Here is a 21,493-nt window from a genome sequence, read left to right as displayed (position 1 = left end):
TTTTTTCATTCACTTTGGGGTCCTCCTGGTTCTCAGCGTGAGGAGTGATTTTCAATTGAAGCTGGACGTTCTGGGTATTATGCTATGAGATTCTGGAGCTCACTTCAATCTTCTATCCTAACTGGCTTCCTCTTGACAGTGCTCTGGCATGGGGGTGTACTACCCAACATTTACAGGTTGTGTAATTGACAATCTGGCATCTACTGATCCAAACTAACGGACAAAGTTGTTTACATCTCCCCTGCAGCCTGGCTTTCCTGGGCGTGCTAAAATCATATTTCAAATCCTCCAACCACAAACTCTGACCTCTGCTTCACATCCTGCCCAGTCAAAAACGTCTCCAGCTGACCACTCCCGCTGCACCAGTGATGAAGGCTGAGTCTCGATTCCTCCCTCCCCTCACTTCCTGGTCCCCTTTTCTGGGGAAGTGTGAGCACAGGTTCCTTCCAACGGCCCTGAGCTCTCTGGGACATCACTCAGTCACTGTAAATTACATCCCGGGTACGTTTTGGAACAGGTGAGATCTGGCCTCCACTGAGGCCTGGGGGAGAGGTACTTCTGAGTCTACTGGGAGGGGTGGGTGGAGTCTGGCCTCCCCGCTAGGCTCCGCATGCCTCCCTGGCTGGGAGGGGCAGGAGAACCTCTTACTGGCCCCTCCTGACACCACTCCAGCAGGGAAGTATGGAGAGTGTCTTGGAACTGTCAGGTGCAGGTGGAGGCCAGGCCCCCTGCTGGTCTCTACTGACACCACAGGGGGCAGGTGGCCAGGGATGAATGAGCCAGCTCCTCGGGGCCTTCCCCATACCATCCCAGCTGCTACAGCCTGAGGGTGGCGGTCCCAGCCCCACCGCCACTGTGTGTGTGTGTAGCGGGGGGAGTCCGGGGAGGGTCGGGCTGGGGAGACACTGTTTCCTGTGGCGTCTGGCTGGAGCAGAGCTGTCACTCTCTTAAGTCTTCTATCCTGCTAGGTGGCCCCGTTCCTTTCCTTTGACCATAGGATGGGATTCTAAAGTCTGTCCTTGTTGGCAATTCTGGCTTCTTCAGCCCCATGGCTGGATCTATGAGGCACAAAGACCTCCTGTGTCATTCCTGGGGTCCCAGAGGCTTCTCCCCACTTTTCAGATTCTTCTTATGTATGTTTTTTACCATTTAACGTCCGGGGAAAGTATGCCCCCTCGACCTTCTCAACAGCAGAGATCTGGCCACCGCCCCACCTCATAGGAATCTGAAGCACTGAAGTGAGGTGACTTGTTCAAGGTCACAAAGCTAGTGAGTGGCCAGGACACAACCCAGGCCTCCTGCCTTCATGCTGCCTCTCCCGAGGAGGGGCAGCCGCACTGCAAATTCTCCAGCAGAGCAGAGAGACAACTTCTCTTCATCCTTACAAAATGCAGTGATGATCTGCTTCTGGAGAACAAGAGAGACAGTTTTACCTGCAGACGAAAATCTTGGAGGATGGGTTTAAGAGTGATCAGACCAAGAAGAGAGGATAAGTAAACCACATGTACAAAAGGATGTAAAATACAGGAAGAGCATATGTGATGCAGGGACCGTGAGCGGTCTAAGGGGAACATAAACCATGTCGGGGGGTGGGGGGTGGTATTTAATGAAATGATGGAAGCACCACAACCAGGAAATAGGATAAGCACAGACACAGACACGCCTAGAGACGTTACTGTGTAGCTGCTAAAATCCAAACAAGATGTAACAAAATCCAAACATCTCGGATGCTGCCAGAGAAAGATGGACACCTTCAAAGGAACAATAATAGGCCTGCCGGCTGACATGCACTCAATGGCATCTTTAAATGTAGAAAAGAGAACTGTAAGCCTGGAGTCCTATACCTAGCAATACCCTGCAGAATGGAAGGTTAATACAGACAAATCCATACAAACAGGAACTGAGGGGACTCCTCAAGTGGAGGAAACAGTCTGGGTGGAAATGCAGGAAGGAAGGAAGGGGGTCAGGAGGGTAAATACGCTGTGCACACACATCAACTCAGGAGCAAAAGCGCGTGCAACGCAGAGGCGGGGGACGGCGAGTGCAGCTGGGACCTGGCGCATGGCAGGAAAAGCACTCACTCCCATTAGACTCCTGTGTGTCGAGGAAGCTCGTTGTAAACTCTAGAGAAACTGCTAAAACAATAAATAAGGAGCAAGCTAATGGAGAGGGGATGGAAGAGTAAACATGTGATTAATCCAAAAGAAGGTAAGAAAGGAGACTAAGTGGAACATAAAACACACAGGACAAACAGGAAAGGGTACGGACTAAATACTCCAACCATAAGACAGAGGGTCGTCAGAGCAGATTAAAACAGTAGAAAACACAAGGCCGAGAGGATTCAGGAAGCCTGTAAGGAACAAGTGGGAAGATCAGCCCAGAGGCAAGCTGGCTCAGCTATCAGCAGACCAGACGCCACAGACTTCAAGGCAAGAAGCGTCACTAGGGAGAACGAGGGACACTTCGTGACTTCTTGAGACACACACACTCAGGGTGCACACTGCATGGGGGCAGGCAGGCGGCACAGCTCCAGAGCAATCTGGTCACGGGCCAGGACTTGCTTTTGGCCTCCTGCCCTTTTTACTCAGGAGCCGCAATTCTAGGTCACTATTTTTATAGGACCTATCAAAGATCTAGGGCAAAATTCATGTTAATAGGTATTTATTAGAGGGTTCTTTAGGGTAGCAGATTAGCTAAAGTGACGGTTAATAAACTAGGACACGTTCATATAATGAAACATTAGGCTGTCTTTAAACTCCACCTTTTCAGCGACTATGTCCCACCACGGGAAGGTGTGCTGTCACGGCGCTGGAAACCGCGCGATCCCAGCACTCACCCCAGGAGACAAAGACGAGCCCCGAGCAGGCTGTGGGCACTCACCTTGTCGTCGGCCTTGATGGAGCGCAGCCTCATGGTGAGCTGGAAGCGCAGGAAGTTGTTGGTGCCCATGGACTGCAGCTCCAGCAGCTTGCACAGCGCCACCAGCTGCAGGCGCGTGAGGTTGTCCAGGGTCAGCTCGTCCTCAAACAGTTTGGAAAACCGCATGATTTCCTCATTGCTGGGTCTCTCACCCGTCTCTCGGATCTGCGGGAGCCATGGTAAGGGTCACCACGGGTGGGCTGTGTCCCCTACACCCCCATGGCCTCGGGTCACACGCCTCAAGTCAGGAAACAAAGCAGAAGGGGTCACCCACACCCTCCCTCAGCTCCGCTCACATCTCCTACCAGGAGTGGCCCTGTGACCCAAAGCCCTGAGCGCTGCCTGGCTGGGCTCCTGTGAGCGAGGCGTCCGTGCAGGGGATGGTATCCGGTCCCTGGACCTTGTCTGCTATGCCAGCGGAGCCGAGGCGGCTGGCCAGGAGGAGGCCGGGGCCTCTCCATGCTGGGCTGGCGGGCAGCCTTGCCTTCCTCCCGCACCGTGGACGTGGCTATGGGGCAGTCTGCCCCTCCTTCCCAGCCCAGCCCCCTGCTGGTCACAACCGTGGGGTCTTAGGTTCCTGCAAACTCTACTTCCCCCACGGCTGCTGCAAAGTCTGGAGACCCAGGCCAGGGCTTGTGAACGTAAGTTCACGTTCTCGGAACAGCAGGCTTGACCTCCAGGAGCCCCGCCCCCATCGTGCACAGTAAAAAGGAGGGAAGAAAGGAGACAAGGCACGCTCCCCAGATAAGGTGGGCAGCCCCGAGGTGCTAACCAGCACTGGGGGCCAACAGGGCAAGGCCTCAACGGACGATGCATCACAGCACCTTCTGGAAAAACACAGAGAAGTCTTTGGTGGCATTCCCCTTGGCTGCCTTGTTCTTCAAGGCCATCTCCTCGATGGTGTCCTGAAGAAACTTGGCCAGTTCCAACTTGACCCGCAGCTGCTTCTTCAGCCTCTCTTCCTGCGAAGTCAGAGAGGGCACTGCACTCCTGGGCTCCCACCCCACACAGCTTCCTGGACGGCGCTGGTCCGGCAGCTGCTTCGAGCCCCAGCACGAAGTACATGTACACCCAACCCAGCGCCGCCAGATGCCTCCTGAACAGTGCTTCCTCCACCCATGAGCTCTGTGTTCGGAAACTTTCTATTTCACAATTTAAAAAAATTTGTGTGACCCTCCCCCGACCCCCGCCAGAGAAAGGGCCAGCAAACTCCATAAAGAGCTGGCCTGTAAAGCTTTTAGGCCCTGTGGGCTGAGCCATGTGAAACGCGAAGGCCACAAGACAATACATACACGACAGGCATGCATGTCCCCAGAAGGCCTTACTGACTAAAATGGGCAGGGCTGGCATGGCCCGTGGGCTGTAAGTCTGCCAACCCTGCCCTAGACCCGTCTCATCCCCCACGAATGGGTCTCGACCTGTGGCTCAAGGAACACTGGTCTAGAAAAACTAGAATTTAAGACACATTTTAAAGAGAAGCAAACCTGAAACCAGCATCTATTAAATAATCATAGCACAACATGACTGAATTATGAAGAAAACATAAAATTTAAAAACATCTAACATCTGAAATGCCAGTCATAAAACAATGCAGCCTTGTAACTGCTTTCAAACTGGGTCAAAACGAGCCGGTCACCTTGATGGACTGGGTCTCGAACGTGGACGGTAACATGTTGGGGAAGAGCTTTACGGCAACAGGAAGCAGGAACTCCATGAAGGGCACCACCACGAAGACCAGGAAGGGCACCAGGCGGAAGAGGTCGGCACAGATCCGGAGGAACTGGAAAGGGGTGGAGGGACCAGAGGGTGACTGGGGAGCATTTCTTGCACAGTCGTCCGCAGGAGCAACAGCAGGCGCCTCGCAGGGAGCAGACAGGGCTCTGGAGGCACCCTGAGGCCAAACCACAAGGTGACAACAGCCTTCAGAAAAGCTGGGTGGAAGCTACCTCCCTGCGTGCAGTGGCACCCATCACTGGATGCTGCCAGTGAGCCGCCGCCCAGGGCATTTGCCAGGTGCCCACCGGCCTGGCAGACAGCTGGACAAGACTGACAGACGGAGGACTGGCCACTGCTGGCAGCAGCGAGGGCCTCCGGGGAAGGCTGCGGCCACACCACGCACTCCAGACGCTCTGTGGAAAGGAGAGCCGACTGTTGGCGGGGCACTTCTCTTGTGTTCCCTGACACAATCGGTTAGATTTAGGACTATGTAACACAGCAACGATCAGGGAAAAAATCCAAGTGCCTCACTGATGTAAACAAACCACTGATGAAGACATTAAAGAAATTTGCGACTTGAAATAATCGACAATCCCTGAGAACAGTGGACAATCACTGCCAGGTCTCCAGAAGCTCACCTGCCCCCTGCACCAGTGCCTACTTAGCACATGCTCCTTCCACTCGGAACTGCCTGGGTGCACAGCAGCCAAGACTACACTCCCCGCATCACCAGCTGTGTTTCCACCGTGACTGACGAGACTGTCTTTGGAGGAGTGATGTCATTTCTACTAAGGGCCTCGTTTCTGGCTGGAGCACCACTTTCCATGATGGCTGCCCTCCCCGGGGGTCAGGCGTCACCTACCCTGTGACAGTGGTCACTGTGATCACCTGGACAGGGTGTTCTCTCCACTGGTGAGGGAACGCCCTGAGAGTACGCAAATAAACACCCATCTCTCTCCCTAGGCACACTCATCACAGTTCCCCCCAAACCAGCCTCTACTCTGATGGTCACAAAACAGCAATTTCCTAACTCAAGCCCATCTTCCCATTTATCAACCTCACTTTGCACCTTCATTCTTCTATTTATTATCAAAATGGACTCAAGGATTCCCATGTTTTTCATTTGTTTATAATTCATTATCATTTATATTTTTATGCTCAAATGATCCCAGATATGACCCTTCAAGTTGGTGCCTATGTTTTTTGACATTCCTCCATTAAATTATTTTTAGCAGTTCTATCGAGGTTTAATTTACGTACCATAACATTCACTCACTGTAAGTATTAATTCAATAAATTTTGGTAAATTTATAGACTGAAACCATCTCTAAAATCCAGTTTTAGAACATTTTCATCATGACAAAAAGTCCCACTGTGTCCATCTGCAGTTAACCTCCATTTCCACTCTGGGGTCTAGGCAAACAGGGATTTGATTTGTTTCTACAAATTTGCTTTTTCTGTAAATTTTCCACACACAGAGCCAGCGTCCAGCTTCTGTTACCACTGTATAAATGTCTAGGAATATCGTGTCCTCTTGGCAACCTGACCCTCTCGTCACCATGAGTGACCTCTTCTGCCCTGGTAATCCTGGCTCTAACATCGACTTTGTCTGATATTAACGTTGGCTTTCCTGGACTAGTGTTAGCACCACTTACCTTTCTCCATTCTTTTACTTTTAACCTATTTGTGTCTTTACATTTAGATGTGTTACTTGTAGAGTTCAGTCTTGCTTTTTTATTTAATCTGACAATATCAACCATTTAGTTAATAAAACTAGAAAAAGAAAAAACCATACGACCATCTAAATAGACACAGAAAAGGTAAACAACAAGAATTTACTGTATAGCACAGCAAACTATATTCAATATCTTATAATAACCTGTATCATGAAAAATAATCTGAAAAATATATATATAATTGAATGACTTTGCTGTACACTTTAATGCAATATCATAAATCAACTATAATTCAAAAAAATTAAAAATAAATAGTAAAAAAAATAGATGCAGAAAAAGCACTTGACAAAATCCAAAATTTGTTCCTGATACAAAGTCTGATGGAATTTACAAAAAAGATACTAGAACTAATAACTGAGTTTGGTAAGTCAGCAAGATACAAGATCAATATATAAAAATCAACTGTATTTCTATATACAAGCAATAAACAAATGGAAAATGAAAGTTTTAAAATTCTATTTACCTACAACAGACAGAATGTGGAAGCAACCCAAGTGTCCATGGATATGGATGATGGATAAACAAACTGTGGTCCATACACACAATGGAATATCATTCAGCCTTAAACAGGAAGGAGATTCTGACACCTGCTATGGCGAAGGTGAACCTTGAGGACATTCTGCTCAGTGAAACCAGCCAGTCACAAAGGACAGATCCTGTGTGATTCCACTGATATGAGGTCCCTGAAGGGTTCAGATTAAGAGAAACAGAGAGTAGATGATGGATGCCGGGGGCTGGGGGCCAAGGCGTGGGGAGCTGCTATTTAACAGGTGCAGTTTCAGCTTAGGAAGATGACAAGAGATGAAGAGTTCTGGAGACAGATGGTGGTACCAACTTTACCACAGTGTGAATGTACTTAATGCCACAGCCTATATACTTAGAATGCTTAAAAAGGGTAAATTTTAGGTTGTGTATTTTACCACAATGAAAAAATTCCATTTACAATACCATAAAAAACATGAAGCCACACACTATTGCTGAGGGAAATGGAAAAAGTCCCATTTTATCCCCCACTGGCCATCCCCAGAAGCACCCCCATTGTTTATTTTCCAGCCTTTTCTTATTTTCTGACACAGGTTATTCTAGTACCACTGCTGACCCAGCCCTGGATCAGTTATGCTTCCAAACAGCCCCGGTTCCTCTTCATGGGGGTGGTTAGATGCCCATGGCTGGGAGTCAGGGGTGCTCATTGCTACTGGGGTGTCACTGCTGCTAGGCCAGGTCCCCAGACTGCAAGGGAGCAGAAGGTTTGACAGCATGAAGGATCAAGGATCTGATGAGAGCAATTTAACAAAGGCAGAAACTAAGTCACGAAACAACAGCTTTGTCTGTGACAACTCAAAGAAACTGTGGGGTAACTTTCAACAATGCACTTGGCATAAAAGGATGGATTAACAGTTTAATCATTCTAAAAGAATCACTTATATGGTGCGGGTGTCAATCCTTCAACATGCTATACCTTAAGCAAGCAATTAAAGCTCCAAAGGAGGACTTCCCTGGTGGCGCAGTGGTTAAGAATCTGCCTGTCAGTGCAGGGGACATGAGTTCGAGCCCCAGTCCGGGAAGATCCCACATGCCATGGAGCAACTAAGCCCGTGCGCCAAAACTACCGAGCCTGCGCTCTAGAGTCTGTAAGCCACAACTACTGAGCCTGCGAGCCACAACTACTGAATCCCACACGCCTAGAGCCCGTGCTCCACAACAAGAGAAGCCACCGCAATGAGAAGCCCGCGCACCGCGACGAAGAGTAGCCCCCGCTCGCCGCAACTAGAGAAAGCCTGCATGCAGCAACGGTGACCCAACGCAGCCAAAAATAAATAAATAAGTTTATTAAAAAACAAACAAACAAAAAACCCCCACAAACTCCAAAGGAGGAGCCGTGAGCACACTTCAGGCAGAGCCCCGGGGAGCCCACCAACGTGGTTACGGCTGCACCTCCTCTACAGAGCTGCGTCAGCCACACACTGTCCCAGTGGAAAATCAGGAACCCTGAGGCGTCTGAAAGAAACGTTCAGCTGACTCAGGTGAGAACTAAAGCTACTGCGGGACAATCTCTTGCTGTGACTTTAGACAGTTAAAGCGACTGACAGGGGACCCCAGCAGGGCACACGCCCATTACCTGCCTGCGCTCTCGGCGGGTCAGGCTGTGGCCGTGCAGGATGCGCCAGAGCATGCGCGCTGCGATCTTGGCATCGATCCAGAGCAGGCGGAAGCCGTGGTAGTAATGCTTCAGCTCATCCAGGACCCGCTGCCCCAAGGGCTTTCTCACGGCCGCCTCTGCGGGGGGGCTGTACACGGGGCCTCCTTCCTCCAGCTTCTTGTTCTTGTCCTTTAGGGACCGGAGGGACTTCTCCACCACAGAGTCATCGCCCAGCGGGGGCGACGAGTGCCAGCAGCGCACAGGAAGGAGCCTCGGCCCTGCGACCACCACGCACGTGTGCTTGGGCCTCAGAGTCCAGCAGCCGAGGGGATCGCCTCGCAAGGAAAGGTACACGGGGCGGATGGGACTGCAGCCGCCAAACGGAAGTTTCCTTTAAGAGGGAAAAAAGAAGCCAGTGGTGAGGGGCCAGCCTTGCCATGACCTCCCAGCAGCAGCACAGACCACAGCTGGATCAAAACCTCACACCCAACGTCCCAGCGTGTAGGACAGACTTCCTGCCCCTTCCTGACTCCGGAGAAACACACTCAGGGGAGCCAGTCCCCACGGCCTCAAAGGAGCAGGTCAGACACAAACAACCGGCAAAGGCTTGACCTCCAGACAAGACAGACCCAACCTCTGGGTGGGTCTCCCAGGCCAGCCCTCTCCCCTAGCAGATGACTTTCTACAAAGACCTGCGGTTCCTGAACAAGTCAGTCATGAAAACCAGGGAGGATGTTCCAATCAACGGTGACCCGGATCTGTGCATCAGCTGACCGAAGGCCTTTGTGCAAAAGGACACAAACCTGGTGAGTACAGCCCAAAGCCCAGGCCTCCCTCTCCTCCCCCTGCGGCTCACTCGGCTCCCGCACTGGCCTCCTTGCCCATGCGCAGCGGCAGACCCCAGGCCCAGAGCCTCTGCAGCCATGCCTGCCTGGACACCCCACAGGTGCTGGCTCCGCCCTGGGCTTCCTTGGGCCCCCTGACCTGCAGGGCTACCCTGGTGCCCACCCCTCTCAAATCCTCACACGCGGGCCATCTCCCACTGGACCATGGGCTCCATGAGGCCCAGTGGGGAGCCGCCTCCACACCACAGCGGGAAGCTGCCAGGGGCTTCTGGAAGTGGGAACCTCAGAGCCCTCTCCGTCGGCACCATAGCAGGCCTACAGGGCTGCCCAGACCCCCGGCCGCCACAGAAGGCCAGTCTGCTCTTCTGGGCCCCAGGCAGCTGTGTCCTCGGTGTCTGCCTGCAGGACAGCCGCTCGAGGAGGGCCACTCGCTGCAGCCTGAGTTTCTGCAGCCTGGACCCGGCCCTCCCCAGCTCTCGGTGCCCACTAGACCTGGCACAGCCCAAGGTCTGGGCACGACGAAGAGGTCCCCTTCCAATGGCAACACGTGATGGAAGGCCATTTACAACCCAACACTGGAACAATTTACCCACACAATTCTCCTTCCGTGTTTCACAATCTTCTCATCTCACGTGTCCCTTCAGAAACCTCTCCCTGCTCACGCACGAATCCACCACTGGGTGGCCAAAGGCCCGCTCACTTGAGAGGCTGTTTATCACTGACACACCCCAGCTTCTTCCCACCTGTCCAGTCATCCCTGCGCACCTGGCCTGCTGCCAGCAGCAAGGACCCGAGCTCTGAGCAGACCATCCCAGGTCAAACTCCAGCTCCACCACTGACTGCTGCGTGACCTTGGACAAGCAACCTCTCTGCTTCAAGAGCATCCCTAGTGGATGTGTGCGGGCTAATACACAGGAAGTACCCAGAACAGTGCCTGGGGCACAGCAAGCCCCATTAAAGCAGTTGAGAAGCCACCAGCCAGGGCTGGAAGAAAGCTGGGAAATGTCTAGTTTAGCTGCTCCTTTTTTTTCTTTTTTTTTGCGGTAGGCGGGCCTCTCACTGTTGTGGCCTCTCCCGCTGCAGAGCACAGGCTCTGGACATGCAGGCTCAGTGGCCATGGCTTACGGGCCCAGCCGCTCCGTGGCATGTGGGATCATCCTGGACCGGGGCACGAACCCGTGTCCCCTGCATCGGCAGGCGGACTCTCAACCACTGCGCCACCAGGGAAGCCCTAGCTGCTCCTTTTATGCACGGGGAACACTGAAGGACAAGCAGGGATGGCGCACCTTGGCTCTGGCCTGTATGGGCGGAGATAGCTGGCAGATGGCACCCCCCGCCAGCCTCTCTTCTGTCCCGAGCCCCTGGGCCCCGCAGTCAACACCTAAGCCAGGAAAGGCGGGTCCCTTGAACCTGCCCTGTCCTGAGTCCTAGAGGCTGGGGAACAGCCTTGCCCAGGGCACGGCAGCACCGTTGGCTCAGCCATTACTCTCTGTGTCTCAGTCTCACCTCTCAAAGAGGGAGATGATCACACCCACACCTCCTGTCTTCATCAAGCTTAATTATCCAGTTTTCCAACTCAGTTACCAAGGAAGCAAGTGGCTTCCTCGAGGTGTGATGTCAGTCACGAGGGGCAGCCAAGAGGCAAGGACAGAGACCCATGAAAACAGACCAAGCAGAGAAATGTGGGACGCATCCAGCGAGGGCCATCAGGGCCCCAAAATCTGGCTGTCTTCACGCATGTTAGAGAGATTATTAACGATCTAGCCAGAGAGATTTAGCTATATTCAAAAAGCACAAAATTGCATAATTATTAAAAAATTTCCATCAAAACAAAACTAATGTGGGCACTGTTGCCTTTCCTTGGGGAGCTGGGACAGATGGCATCTTCGAGAAAGCAGCTCCTGCTCTGCCCTGACCCACCAGAGCCCAGGCATCAGCATCCTGGAAGTGCCTGCCCCCCTCACCTGACAACATGTGGGAACGTCCCTTTCCCAGGGGGACAGCATGCCAAGACAGCAGCCCGAGCCTGGGCCAGGGAGGACGCCGACCCTCCACGTGCCCCTCAGCTCCTCAGGGCAAACAGGAAAGGGAAGGCGGGATGGTGCAACAGGCACTGTGACCCAGAGGGTGTTCCAGAAGTGCAGGTGCCCAGAGAGAAGAGGGGACCCCATGATTGCCTGCAGGACAACATGCCCCTCAGCTGGGACCTGGAGCCCTCGGGGCCATAGAACATCCCTGTGAGGGCAGCACCCGTCACCAGCAGCTCAGTATTTCCGCAATGAGCCACACGCTCCCGCTAAGGGAGACTTAAAAACAGAAGCAGCTCATTAGCTCAGGTTTTCCCACTGAATGGGGTTCGGCGCTTGCAGGGTCTCAGAACTGCCTGCTGTTTTACGGTCCGACGGCTCATTCAAGTTGTGGGTGCTTCCTCTCTGCCTTTGTTTCTATGATAAGGGAGGCGAGAGCAGCTAGACAATGTCCACGATGTTATCTTGGATCAGAAACTCTCCCCCACTCACCCTTCAGGGGTCTGGACTGTTTCAATTAAGACTGAGATTGCAGGGCTTCCCTCGTGGCGCGGTGGTTGAGGGCGCGGTGGTTGAGAGTCTGCCTGCCGGTGCAGGGGACAGGGGTTCAATCTCTGGTCCGGGAGGATCCCACATGCTGTGGGGCAACTAAGCCCGTGCGCCACAACCACTGAGCCAGTGCGCTGCAACTACTGAAGCCCGCACACCACAACTACTGAAGCCCGCGCGCCTAGAGCCTGTGCTCCACAAGAGAAGCCACTACAATGAGAAGCCCGCGCGCTGCACAAGTAGCCCCTGCTCGCCACTAGAGAAAGCCCTAGTGCAGCAACAAAGACCCAACGCAGCCAAAACTTAAATAAATAAATTTATATATTTAAAAAACCCTGAGATTGCAAAATGACTGTTAAAAAAAACTAATACAAATGAGTACCACTTACAACTACTTATCTGTGTGACTCAAGATTTCTTATACTGTGCGATCAAAATAAAAAATAAAATTTCCTGGATGCTGAGACTGACATAAGACTTCAACTCTCGTCTATAATTCCTAATCTGAAGTGTGTGAGTTCAGGATGACAGCTTTACAGTTCTCACTATCTCACTTTCTAAACAAAGTGTTTAACTTTCTAAACACTGTGAACTTAGAAAACGCTAGAGTCTCTGTTTTTTGCTGTCGTGATAATGCGTGAATGACTATAGCTCTCTGATAACAGAGCTGGCTACTGAGGTGAAAAAAAACTGAAAAACTGAAGCAAACGCACTGGGAAGGAAGAGACAAAAAATCACTACTGTGCACTAGGCAGCCAATTAACTAAAACTTTGCTACCTTGCGAGCTAAAACAATCAACAGAGCTGTGTGAAGTGGCCAGGCATGAGAAACTACTCAAATCAGTAACTTCCATGCCGCCAACAATCACTTAGAAAAGATAATGAAGAGTGAGCCCCCTCAACCCCACCAAGTACAGCGCATCTGAGAACTGTCTTAAAGGCCATGCACGTGGCCTGCATAAGGAACACAACAGACCCTTTTCCGAAAGAGGGAAAACAACTTACAGGTGGAAAGACCACATGTGATTTTAAAAGTTAATATTCCACAATGATGTTATGGGTTTAACGACATTCCAGTTACAATCCCCAAAAGACCATTCTAGAATGGAAATAATTCAAAAGTTGGTCTAGGGCTTCCCGGGTGGCGCAGTGGTTGAGGGCCCGCCTGCCGATGCAGGGGACACGGGTTCGTGCCCCGGTCTGGGAGGATCCCGCGTGCCGCGGAGCGGCTGGGCCCGTGAGCCGTGGCCGCTGGGCCTGCGCGTCCGGAGCCTGTGCTCCGCAATGGGAGAGGCCACAACGGTGAGAGGCCCGCGTACCGCAAAAAAAAAAAAACAAAAAAAAAACAAAAGTTGGTCTAGAAGGACTGTGGAGAAAGGAGGCAGGGGAGGCCTGGCCCCTGACAAGTGACAGGTGCAGACTGTCCCCTGCAGGAGAGGCAGGCACGCCAGCCCTGCAAGCGCCGGTGTCACTGACCCACGCGTGGCGCCGCCCCACCACCCGAAGAGCCAGGGCACACAGCAGAACTAACCTGCCTTAGCGCTCAGTACTTTAAAACCAGAGACTTCACACCAAGACCCAGACTTCCAGCTTCTCCTGAAAAACCCTGACAGCTGACCCTGTGGGACCATATCCTTCACGGCAACCATGACCGCACCCCCAGGTCACTGGTCACCCGTTTCCAGCCACCTGCTGGGCCCCAAGCCCCTGAAACGCCAGCCGCCGATTAGAGTTCACTTAGAACTCTAAAATCCAGAAAAGCACACTTCAGCAAGAGTAAAGATGTTCTACACTCATACATTAATGATTCCACGTCACAAAAAGAGGTTTTGTGGCGACAAAGTCTGGTGACTATCAGAAGAGGAACCTAATTAAAATCAAAGCCCAGAGCTGGCTGGGAGCACTCTGGCAGCAGGTGGGGGCCCTGCAGAGGCTGCTGCTGGGAGGGGCTTTTGAAAATACTTTGTTGTGTCCCCGCCAAACACTGCCCACGTGCCCATTCCCCTCCACGAAGACACCTGCTCATGGGTGGAAAGGCTGGGTCCAGCTACTCATTTTAGGACTGTATAAGAGCCAGAAAACTGGAAATACGCTTACACACACTTTTGCTTTAACAGCAATCCAGTTTTCATGTACAGCTTGTGTACTGTTTGTTTTAGGGAATTAAATCTGTCCCAGGTAGCATCCTCCAGAAAAGTTTCATAGCCAAGATGAGGCAACAAATCAACAATCTCAAATGAATAAGAAAATCCGAAGAGCCCACAGCTCTATGGACAAGGGGTCGTAAGGGTCCAACACTCTCACACAGGAAGGACTGGGCGTGTCGAGAGGCACGAGCTCCACTCCAGGTACCCGGGGCAGGTGGACATGGACCCGGTGCCGACAGCAGTCTGGGTGCCCCACCACACAGGTGAGGGCGTCAGGAGACTAAGCTCAGGGGCGTGGGCAGGGATGACGGCTGGCGAGGAGAGTACAGCAGCCCCGCGCGAAGCTCAAGTCCATGGGTGACAGTGGACAGGGGAGTGTGGGTGCCACTCCCTCCAGGAAGCCCTCCAGCCTCTCAGCAGTACCACAGACCTCCCACCACACTCCAGATATGTCCCCAGGACCAGCAGGGCAAGCCTCGTGGCCAGCGATCGATCCACATGGTCTTCTCTGAAGGACCGAGCACAGTGCAAGGGAGGGTTTGTCTGTGTGTTCACACGAAAAGCCACTGGAAATGGCAGCTGTGTGAGTGTGGAAAAGACTCAATACTGTATGCAGACTGTGATCACCACTGCATGTTTCAAAAAACAGATACTTAAGGAAAAAAGACCAGAATAAAATACACCAAAAGGCTAATAATTTCTGTAACAGGTACTGGGATTACGAGTGTTTATTTTCCCAATATTCACTAATGTATGTGGTTACGTTATTTCAAGATGAAAAGATACAGGTTTAAAAGAACAAAGAGCAGGAACGTAGGCTCTACCACCTCCCCAAACCGAGAGTTGCACGTCACTTGAGCACTTTCAAGCCCCCACCTTCAAACAGGCAGAGGGTGACGTTTATCTACTTACACGAAGCTCATCAACCCCGCGGTGCTGGCACAACTGAGGCAGGCACGATCTCCCGCACGACCTGCGATGAAAACATAAAAAAAAAGTCAGCCTCAAACCAGGAGCTTCACACTGGCACCATCTTCTGTAGGCTAAGTCTCCGGAAGCTGAGTGAAGGCTCTGCCCCAGCTGGAACACGGTGTCTTGGAGGCAGTCCCTGGGCCCATGCACCTCACCTGGGGGCCCAGGCCCTGGCGGCCCTTCAGGCCTCCCCAGCTGGGACCACCCCCCACCAGCCCCAGCTGCCTGTGGCGGGCAGACGCAGGGCGCACGTGATCCCCAGCACACAGAGCAAGCCAGGGCCCCGTCCAAATGTCCCAACACGCCCCCTGCCCACACGAGCGGTGGGGGCCGTGAGAACTGCCAGGACGACTGACGCCAAGAGTGAACCAGTTCTTGGATAAACAGTACTGAGGAGTGCGCGGCACGTTTTCAGGATTTTCATGCGCTTTTGATGCTTTCTCTAACGCTAGTTCTCAAGCCCTTCCTCCAGCTGAGGCAGATCTGCCTTCCTTGTTCCCCCAACAGAAGGCCCCCACCTCGAGACCTTAACTCAGAAATGGGCCCCGTGGCAACCAGACCAGCTGCCGCAGTGCCCAGAGCCCCCTGGCCTGCCTGCCCCCCACACGCCGCCCTGCCGGCCCCTTCCCATGCCCTCCCACTCTGAAGGCCTGCAGAGCAAACCCGGGGGTGGGCTCCAGGCTCTGCCCGCCCCCCGCCCCGGCACAGAAGGTGGTGGGTGTGCCACCCCCTCCTCCCAAGGCCCTTCTGTGTCTCTTTCCCGACAACCACCCTGAACTCTGACACCAGCTGGGTCTCCTACAACTCACTGCTACCCTAACTCCCCAGAGTTAGTCCTGGGCCCACAGACTGCCCCCCACTTCAAACACCAGTTGCAAGTGGGGTCCCCAGGCTACCCACACTCCTGCCAACTACAAATTCGGGGTATCCATGACCCTCTCAGTTTTGATAATTTGCTAAAATGGCCCACAGAACTTAGGGAAGCAACTCAATTCACTACTGCAGTTTATTATAAAGGATACAGATGAACCGCCAGATGGAAAAGTATATAGTGCAAGGTCTGGGAGAGTCCTTGGGCACAGGAGCTTCTGTCCCCATTGACTGGCATGTGCCACCAACCCAAAAGCTCCCCAAGCCTCCCTGTTCAAGAGTTCCTATCTTCACTGCCTAGGCATGATTGATTACATCCTTGGCCACTGGCAACTGAACTCCATCTCCAGACCCCCTCCCCTCCCTGGAGTTTGGGTGTGGGTCTGGAAGGTCCAATCCTCTAACCACAGGTACCTCATTAGCATAAACTCTGGGGTGTGGGAAAGGGACTCATTATGAATAACAAAAGATATTCTTATCATTCAAGAAATTCCTAGGGTTTTAGGAGCTCTGCCAGGAACCCAGGATGGGGCAAAAGAAACCAAACTTATTTCCTCCTATCCCATACCTTTCTTAACCTGGCTTCCAGGACACCAGCCTCTCTGGGTTCTCCTCCCTAAGCTGCTCCAGGCAGGATCCTCCCTGCCCCACCTCCAGATCCTCCCTAGGCACTCCGTACCTGAACACCTGTGGATACACGAGACCCAGAAGTCCGATGGGCACCTCGCACTCAAACAGCTCCAAGAACTCCCAGCTCCCCCAGCCTGCTCCTCCCCAGTGCTCCCTTGTTTCAATAATGGCCAGAGGCCGGGCCCTCTGCTCTCACACCCAGTCCTTGGCAAATCTGGTCAGCCCACCTCTACTAGTCCCAGCCCACTCCCAAGTCCGTGCCACACATAGCAACTTCCTCCCAAAGAGTACAGTGTGAGTAGGGCAGGAACTAACTCTGGAGAAGACATCACCTTAGCCCAGTGATCAAGGTCAGCACAGCCATGGTCTTACATCTGCAGGCACCCTTGACAGATGTGATGAGAAGGACACACTTCACCTCTGGGGTCTTCCTCCTCAAAACCCTTAACCCCAGTCTAACCATGACAGAAACATCAGACAAATCCCAATAGATGGGCATCCTACAGTATATCTGACCAGTCTTCCTCAAAACTGTCAAGGAGAGTCTGAGAAACTGTCACAGCCAAGAGACCAAAAAGAAATGGTGACTAAATGTAATGGGGTGTTCTGGATGGGGTCCTGGGACAAAAAAAGGAGATTAGAATAAAGTATGTGCAGAATAAGTGAAATCTGAATACACTGCGGACCTCGGTTAATAACAATGTATTAACATTGGTTTACTGATTATGACAATGACCCAAATTGATGTAAGATGTTAATAATGGGGGAAATGCTCTCCAGAAAAGGGCTGCCACACCGAGCTGGGAGCATCATTTCCAAGGGTTCAGGGACTAGCTCCCCACGGTCCAGCCCTGGGTCTTGCAGGCTCTGGATGCCCTGTAGGTCCTACAGCAAATCAGCCATCTGACCAACACTCAGCCCCTTAGTGTCTGTATAAAGAACAGTGCTAACTACGGGACACACCTGTGTTCCTAGAATGATACAACCACAAAACAAATTCAGCTGATTTTTAAACTGTAAACATGCTACAGAAACCTGTGTGGCGGCACTTCCCTGGTGGCTCAGTGGTTAAGAATCCGCCTGCTAATGCAGAGGACATGGGTTCGAGCCTGGTCCGGGAAGATCCCACATGCCGCGGAGCAACTAAGTCCGTGTGCCACAACTACTGAGCCTGTGCTCTAGAGCCTGCGAGCCACAACTACCGAGCCCACGTGCCACAACTACTGAAGCCCGCGCGCCTAGAGCCCGTGCTCCGCAACAAGAGAAGCCACCGCAGTGAGAAGCCTGCGCACATCAACGAAGAGTAGCCCCCGCTAGCTGCAACTAGAGAAAGCCCGCGCAGCAACGAAGACCCAAATTTAAAAATATATATATATTAAAAAAAAGAAACGTGTGTGGCCAAAGTATTTTTATCACCATACTTAAGAGGCAAGAGATATAGAGAGCCCTGACAGCAGAGGGAAGGACTAAAAGTTGGACTGGGCACCCAGACTATCGTTCACACAGGAGTGCTTGCTGTTTCATGCCCTTCTCCTGGCTCCAAAAGTCTAAGCAGCTAATCAACCATTATTGTTAAAAAATGACAAGAACCGTGTTTTCCAGGGTGCCTTTACAAACTGTGAACACCTTGAAATACATAATTCTATTTGACAACCTCAATCTCATAGGACAAATAACAAGCCACAAACTCAGAAAGGTTAACTTAAAGAGACATGGAGTGAGGGTCACTGCAGGCACCCTACATGCGGGCCCCTAAGAGCTCCGCGTTATGTGTGATCTCCGTGTCACAGCTAGGGTCACTGAGGCTCCAGGTACAGCGGGACCTGCCTGGGGCCACGCGATAAGGCCTGGGGACCCTGCACGACGCCCGTAACACCATAAAGGTATCGGTCCCAGGGTCGTCCGTCCTGCAAGCCGGCAGGGCCTGCTCGCCAGTGTGTGCCAGACCTCGCCGTGCCCCCCGCCATCTCTAGAGCCCCAAACGTGGCCCGAGGGCAAGAGTGTCCTCGCAAGTGGGCTCCAGGTCCACGGGGCTTAACCACGAGAGGAGCGCCGACACCTTCCCAGGGCTGGCTGTCAGCGCGCTCCCTTCAAAACTTTCCCAACCCCGCTCCCGAAGCAGCGACCGGCGGCAGGGCGACTAAGGTCACGGCGCAAATGAGTCACACGCGGTCCCCGCGGGAACCCACGGCCCGGGCGCTCCCCACCCCCGGCGACTGGCCGGCCAGGGCGGGGTGGACGGGCAAGGCCGCGCAAGGCCCCTCCCGGCGTGACCCCGGCTCCGGGCTCGGTCCGAGTGCCGCGATCCACCCAGCGGGGAGTCGCCCGGACCTGGGTGTGGCGGGGGACCGGCTCCGAGACCCTCCCCGGTCCGCCCAACACGGCCCCGGCCCCGGGCCCGCGTCGTCGGCCGAGAGCCGGCCGCTTACCCCTCGCAGTGGCGGCGCGGGGCGGTGGGAGGCGGGCGGGCCCCCGGCCACGGCAACTCCTCAGTAAAATGGACGCCATGTGCCCTGCGCGGCGGCCGCCGGCCTTCTGATGCTGCTGCTCCTCCCCCGCGGCGGCCGCGGCGCCTCCGCCCGCCCGCGGAAGGATGAGAACGTCGGTTGGCTGCTCAGCTCAAGGAACCGGCACCGGCGGTGGCCATGTCCCGGGGCCGACATCCGGTGGCGCGGGGCGGGGCGGCCTGGCCGCCGCTCCCATTGGACCCTTAGGGCGCCCGGCGCCGGCCAGGTGAGGGGCGGGCCCGCGCCGCCGCGGACTGCCCGTCCCGGCGTGCCCCGGGCGGCTGCCCCTGGAGCGCGCTGCATTCTGGGTCGCGGCTCGACTCTCGGCCCCGCGTGCCGGCCGCAGGGACTCGGGGAGTCGGTGGTGCATGCGTGCTGGGCCCTGCCGCGTCCGGGAGGCGGCGGCTGCGTGAGGCTTAGCATGCGGCGGGACCGAGCCCCGCACCGACTGGCGGCAGATACCTCCGGGACGTTTGGGGACCGTCCCCGCCGGGGGCTGAGGGGCGTCGGCGGCCGGGCCTCTCTGGCCGAGCCCCCGGTCGGCCTCCGCCCCGGGCCGCCGCTCGCAACACCGAGGGCCCCCGGGCGGCGCCCCCAGTGCCGCTGACCGCTCGAGCATCTGCTCCCGGACGGGAAAGACCCGGCAGCCGTGACCTTTGGGCCCCACCTTCCCCTTCCCTAAATGCGGTCAGTTGGTCGTGGAGGGTCGATGAGGTGACGCAGGGAAAGCAGGCTGGGGGAATGTGGGGCTCGGCGGCTCTTGGGGCCCCGTGGTCGCCTCCCCAGCAGGTCACGCCCACCTGCCTGCACCTCAATCCTTCCCCGGGACTCCCCACCCTACTTCCCACCCCCCGGCCTTTGCCCTGCTCCTCCTGGAAGTGCTTTGCAGTCCTTCTCGCGCCCTCTGCCTGTCTTGTTCGCGGATGTGACCCCAGGGCACTGCTTGGCGAGGTCCTGCAGTGCACACTCAGTGCGCATCTGTGTTGTGCGGTGCAGGAGTGTGGAACTCCTGATCGCAGCAGGCGCCCGTCTTCAGGGGCTGCTTGGATGGCAGTCTCCCTAGGAGTCTCCCGCAGTACTAAGCCCTCACTGTCTGGAGGAAGTAGCCTGCCTGCGGTGGTTTTCCTGAACCTCCCTGAACCAGACTGCCAGGTGCTGGACCGGGATAGGCCTAGAGTCCCCGCCTCAGGTGGCGCCAGTCAGTGCAGGGCACTTTAAAGATGACATGAAGTGCCTGTATTGGCCCTGGACAGTGAGCGCTCTAGACTTAGAATGCAGGGCTAATCTAAGCTCACAGATGCCTGAAACCCAGGCCCCCACTGCCAACAAACCATAAAACCAGGCTCCTACCCGTGCCTCGGGAGAGGGAGGGGAAGGGGGGGTCACAAGGAAGGACAGTCCTTGGGCTAGGCCTGAGCCAGGGCCAACAGGCGCTCAGGGTTGGACAGGACGGGACTTTTAATGCCCAAAGTGTAGGAGTATGCTGGTCTTAGTACTAGTAACTGACATTAGCCCTGAGCTCCTGGGGGCTCTGTCCCAAAGCTGTCCAGAGGCAGAGAGGGAGGCCCTACAGGGGGCCCGAGGATCAAAGCTGGTCCCTGATAATACTTCAGGGTTCCAGCTGGCCCGAGACAGGGCAGAGCAGGAGGCAGTGACGGACCAGTGGGCATGAGTGTCCGTCTGTTTGCAGGACTTTGAATAAGCAACACTGCTCACTGCCCTTGGGTGACTCACCCCTGGCCCAGCCAGGTGGGGTGGGAAGGAGAAACCAAAAATCGGGTCTTTGTAGAGCGGTGAGGGTGCTGTGTCTGGGGCTTCTGGGCAACCTAGGCAGGGTGGAGTTTTAGAGAAATTCATTTTTCAACAATCAATAACTTTATTGGGTTTCCTGGTTATCAGAAGAACATATGCTCGCTGTAGCCATTCAGGTCTATAAAAATAAGTATAAAGAAACGAGTAGAAATCTGGCATCCTGCTGGCTTGCCACGCACACCCTCAAAGCGAGGGTGTGCCCTCGTCCTGCCCTGCGTCCCTTCATGCAAGAGGAACGCAGTACAAGAAGGCAGAATCATGGTGAAGCGAGTTTGTTTTAAAATTATGAACTCTTTCTGCCTTTTCTTTTCCCTCTCTTTTTGGGGGGCTCCCTTTTCCTCTTCCCTGTGCTCCCCACATACTGTACATAAACTTCTATAGTCGCTGCGCATTTACACAAGTGACAGAGTCGAGAGAAACAAGGTGGGATGTCCAGGCAGCACAAATGCCCCAGTTAGGGAGGTTAGAGAATCAGGTTAGGAATCAGGTTAAGGAGTCAGGTTAGAGATCACGTAAGGTTAGGGATGAAATTAGGGACCCGATTAGGGGGTTCAGATTATAGATCAGTTTAGGGAATCAGGTTAGGGGTTAGGGTACCAGAGGAGGCCTGGGCAGGGCTGTGT

General features: G+C 54.0%; 1 protein-coding gene across 4 annotated transcripts in view; it reads right to left on the bottom strand.

The window, feature by feature from the left end:
- LETM1 (leucine zipper and EF-hand containing transmembrane protein 1) overlaps nt 1–19,274 on the bottom strand; it is a 30,731-nt gene extending 11,457 nt beyond the window's left edge. Inside the window, exons 1-6 of one of the 4 annotated variants that reach the window (XM_060107043.1) lie at nt 18,981–19,274; nt 14,992–15,052; nt 8,491–8,902; nt 4,556–4,699; nt 3,744–3,881; nt 2,881–3,084 (exon numbers count right to left, since the gene is read on the bottom strand). In XM_060107043.1, coding sequence (XP_059963026.1) covers nt 2,881–3,084; nt 3,744–3,881; nt 4,556–4,699; nt 8,491–8,902; nt 14,992–15,052; nt 18,981–19,059 — 1,038 coding nt within the window. In that variant the 5' untranslated portion in view covers nt 19,060–19,274. Of the gene's footprint in view, nt 1–2,880; nt 3,085–3,743; nt 3,882–4,555; nt 4,700–8,490; nt 8,903–14,991; nt 15,053–18,980 lie in introns of those variants that run through there. The other 3 variants (XM_060107033.1, XM_060107023.1, XM_060107051.1) reach the window with 3 other exon arrangements.
- Between the last annotated feature and the right edge of the window lie 2,219 nt (nt 19,275–21,493).

The sequence above is a fragment of the Mesoplodon densirostris genome, chromosome 1 (assembly GCF_025265405.1).
Source record: "Mesoplodon densirostris isolate mMesDen1 chromosome 1, mMesDen1 primary haplotype, whole genome shotgun sequence".
Lineage (NCBI taxonomy): Eukaryota > Metazoa > Chordata > Mammalia > Artiodactyla > Ziphiidae > Mesoplodon > Mesoplodon densirostris.
The sequence above is the reverse complement of the archived record's forward strand: the minus strand, read 5'-3'. Positions and strand labels throughout refer to the sequence as shown.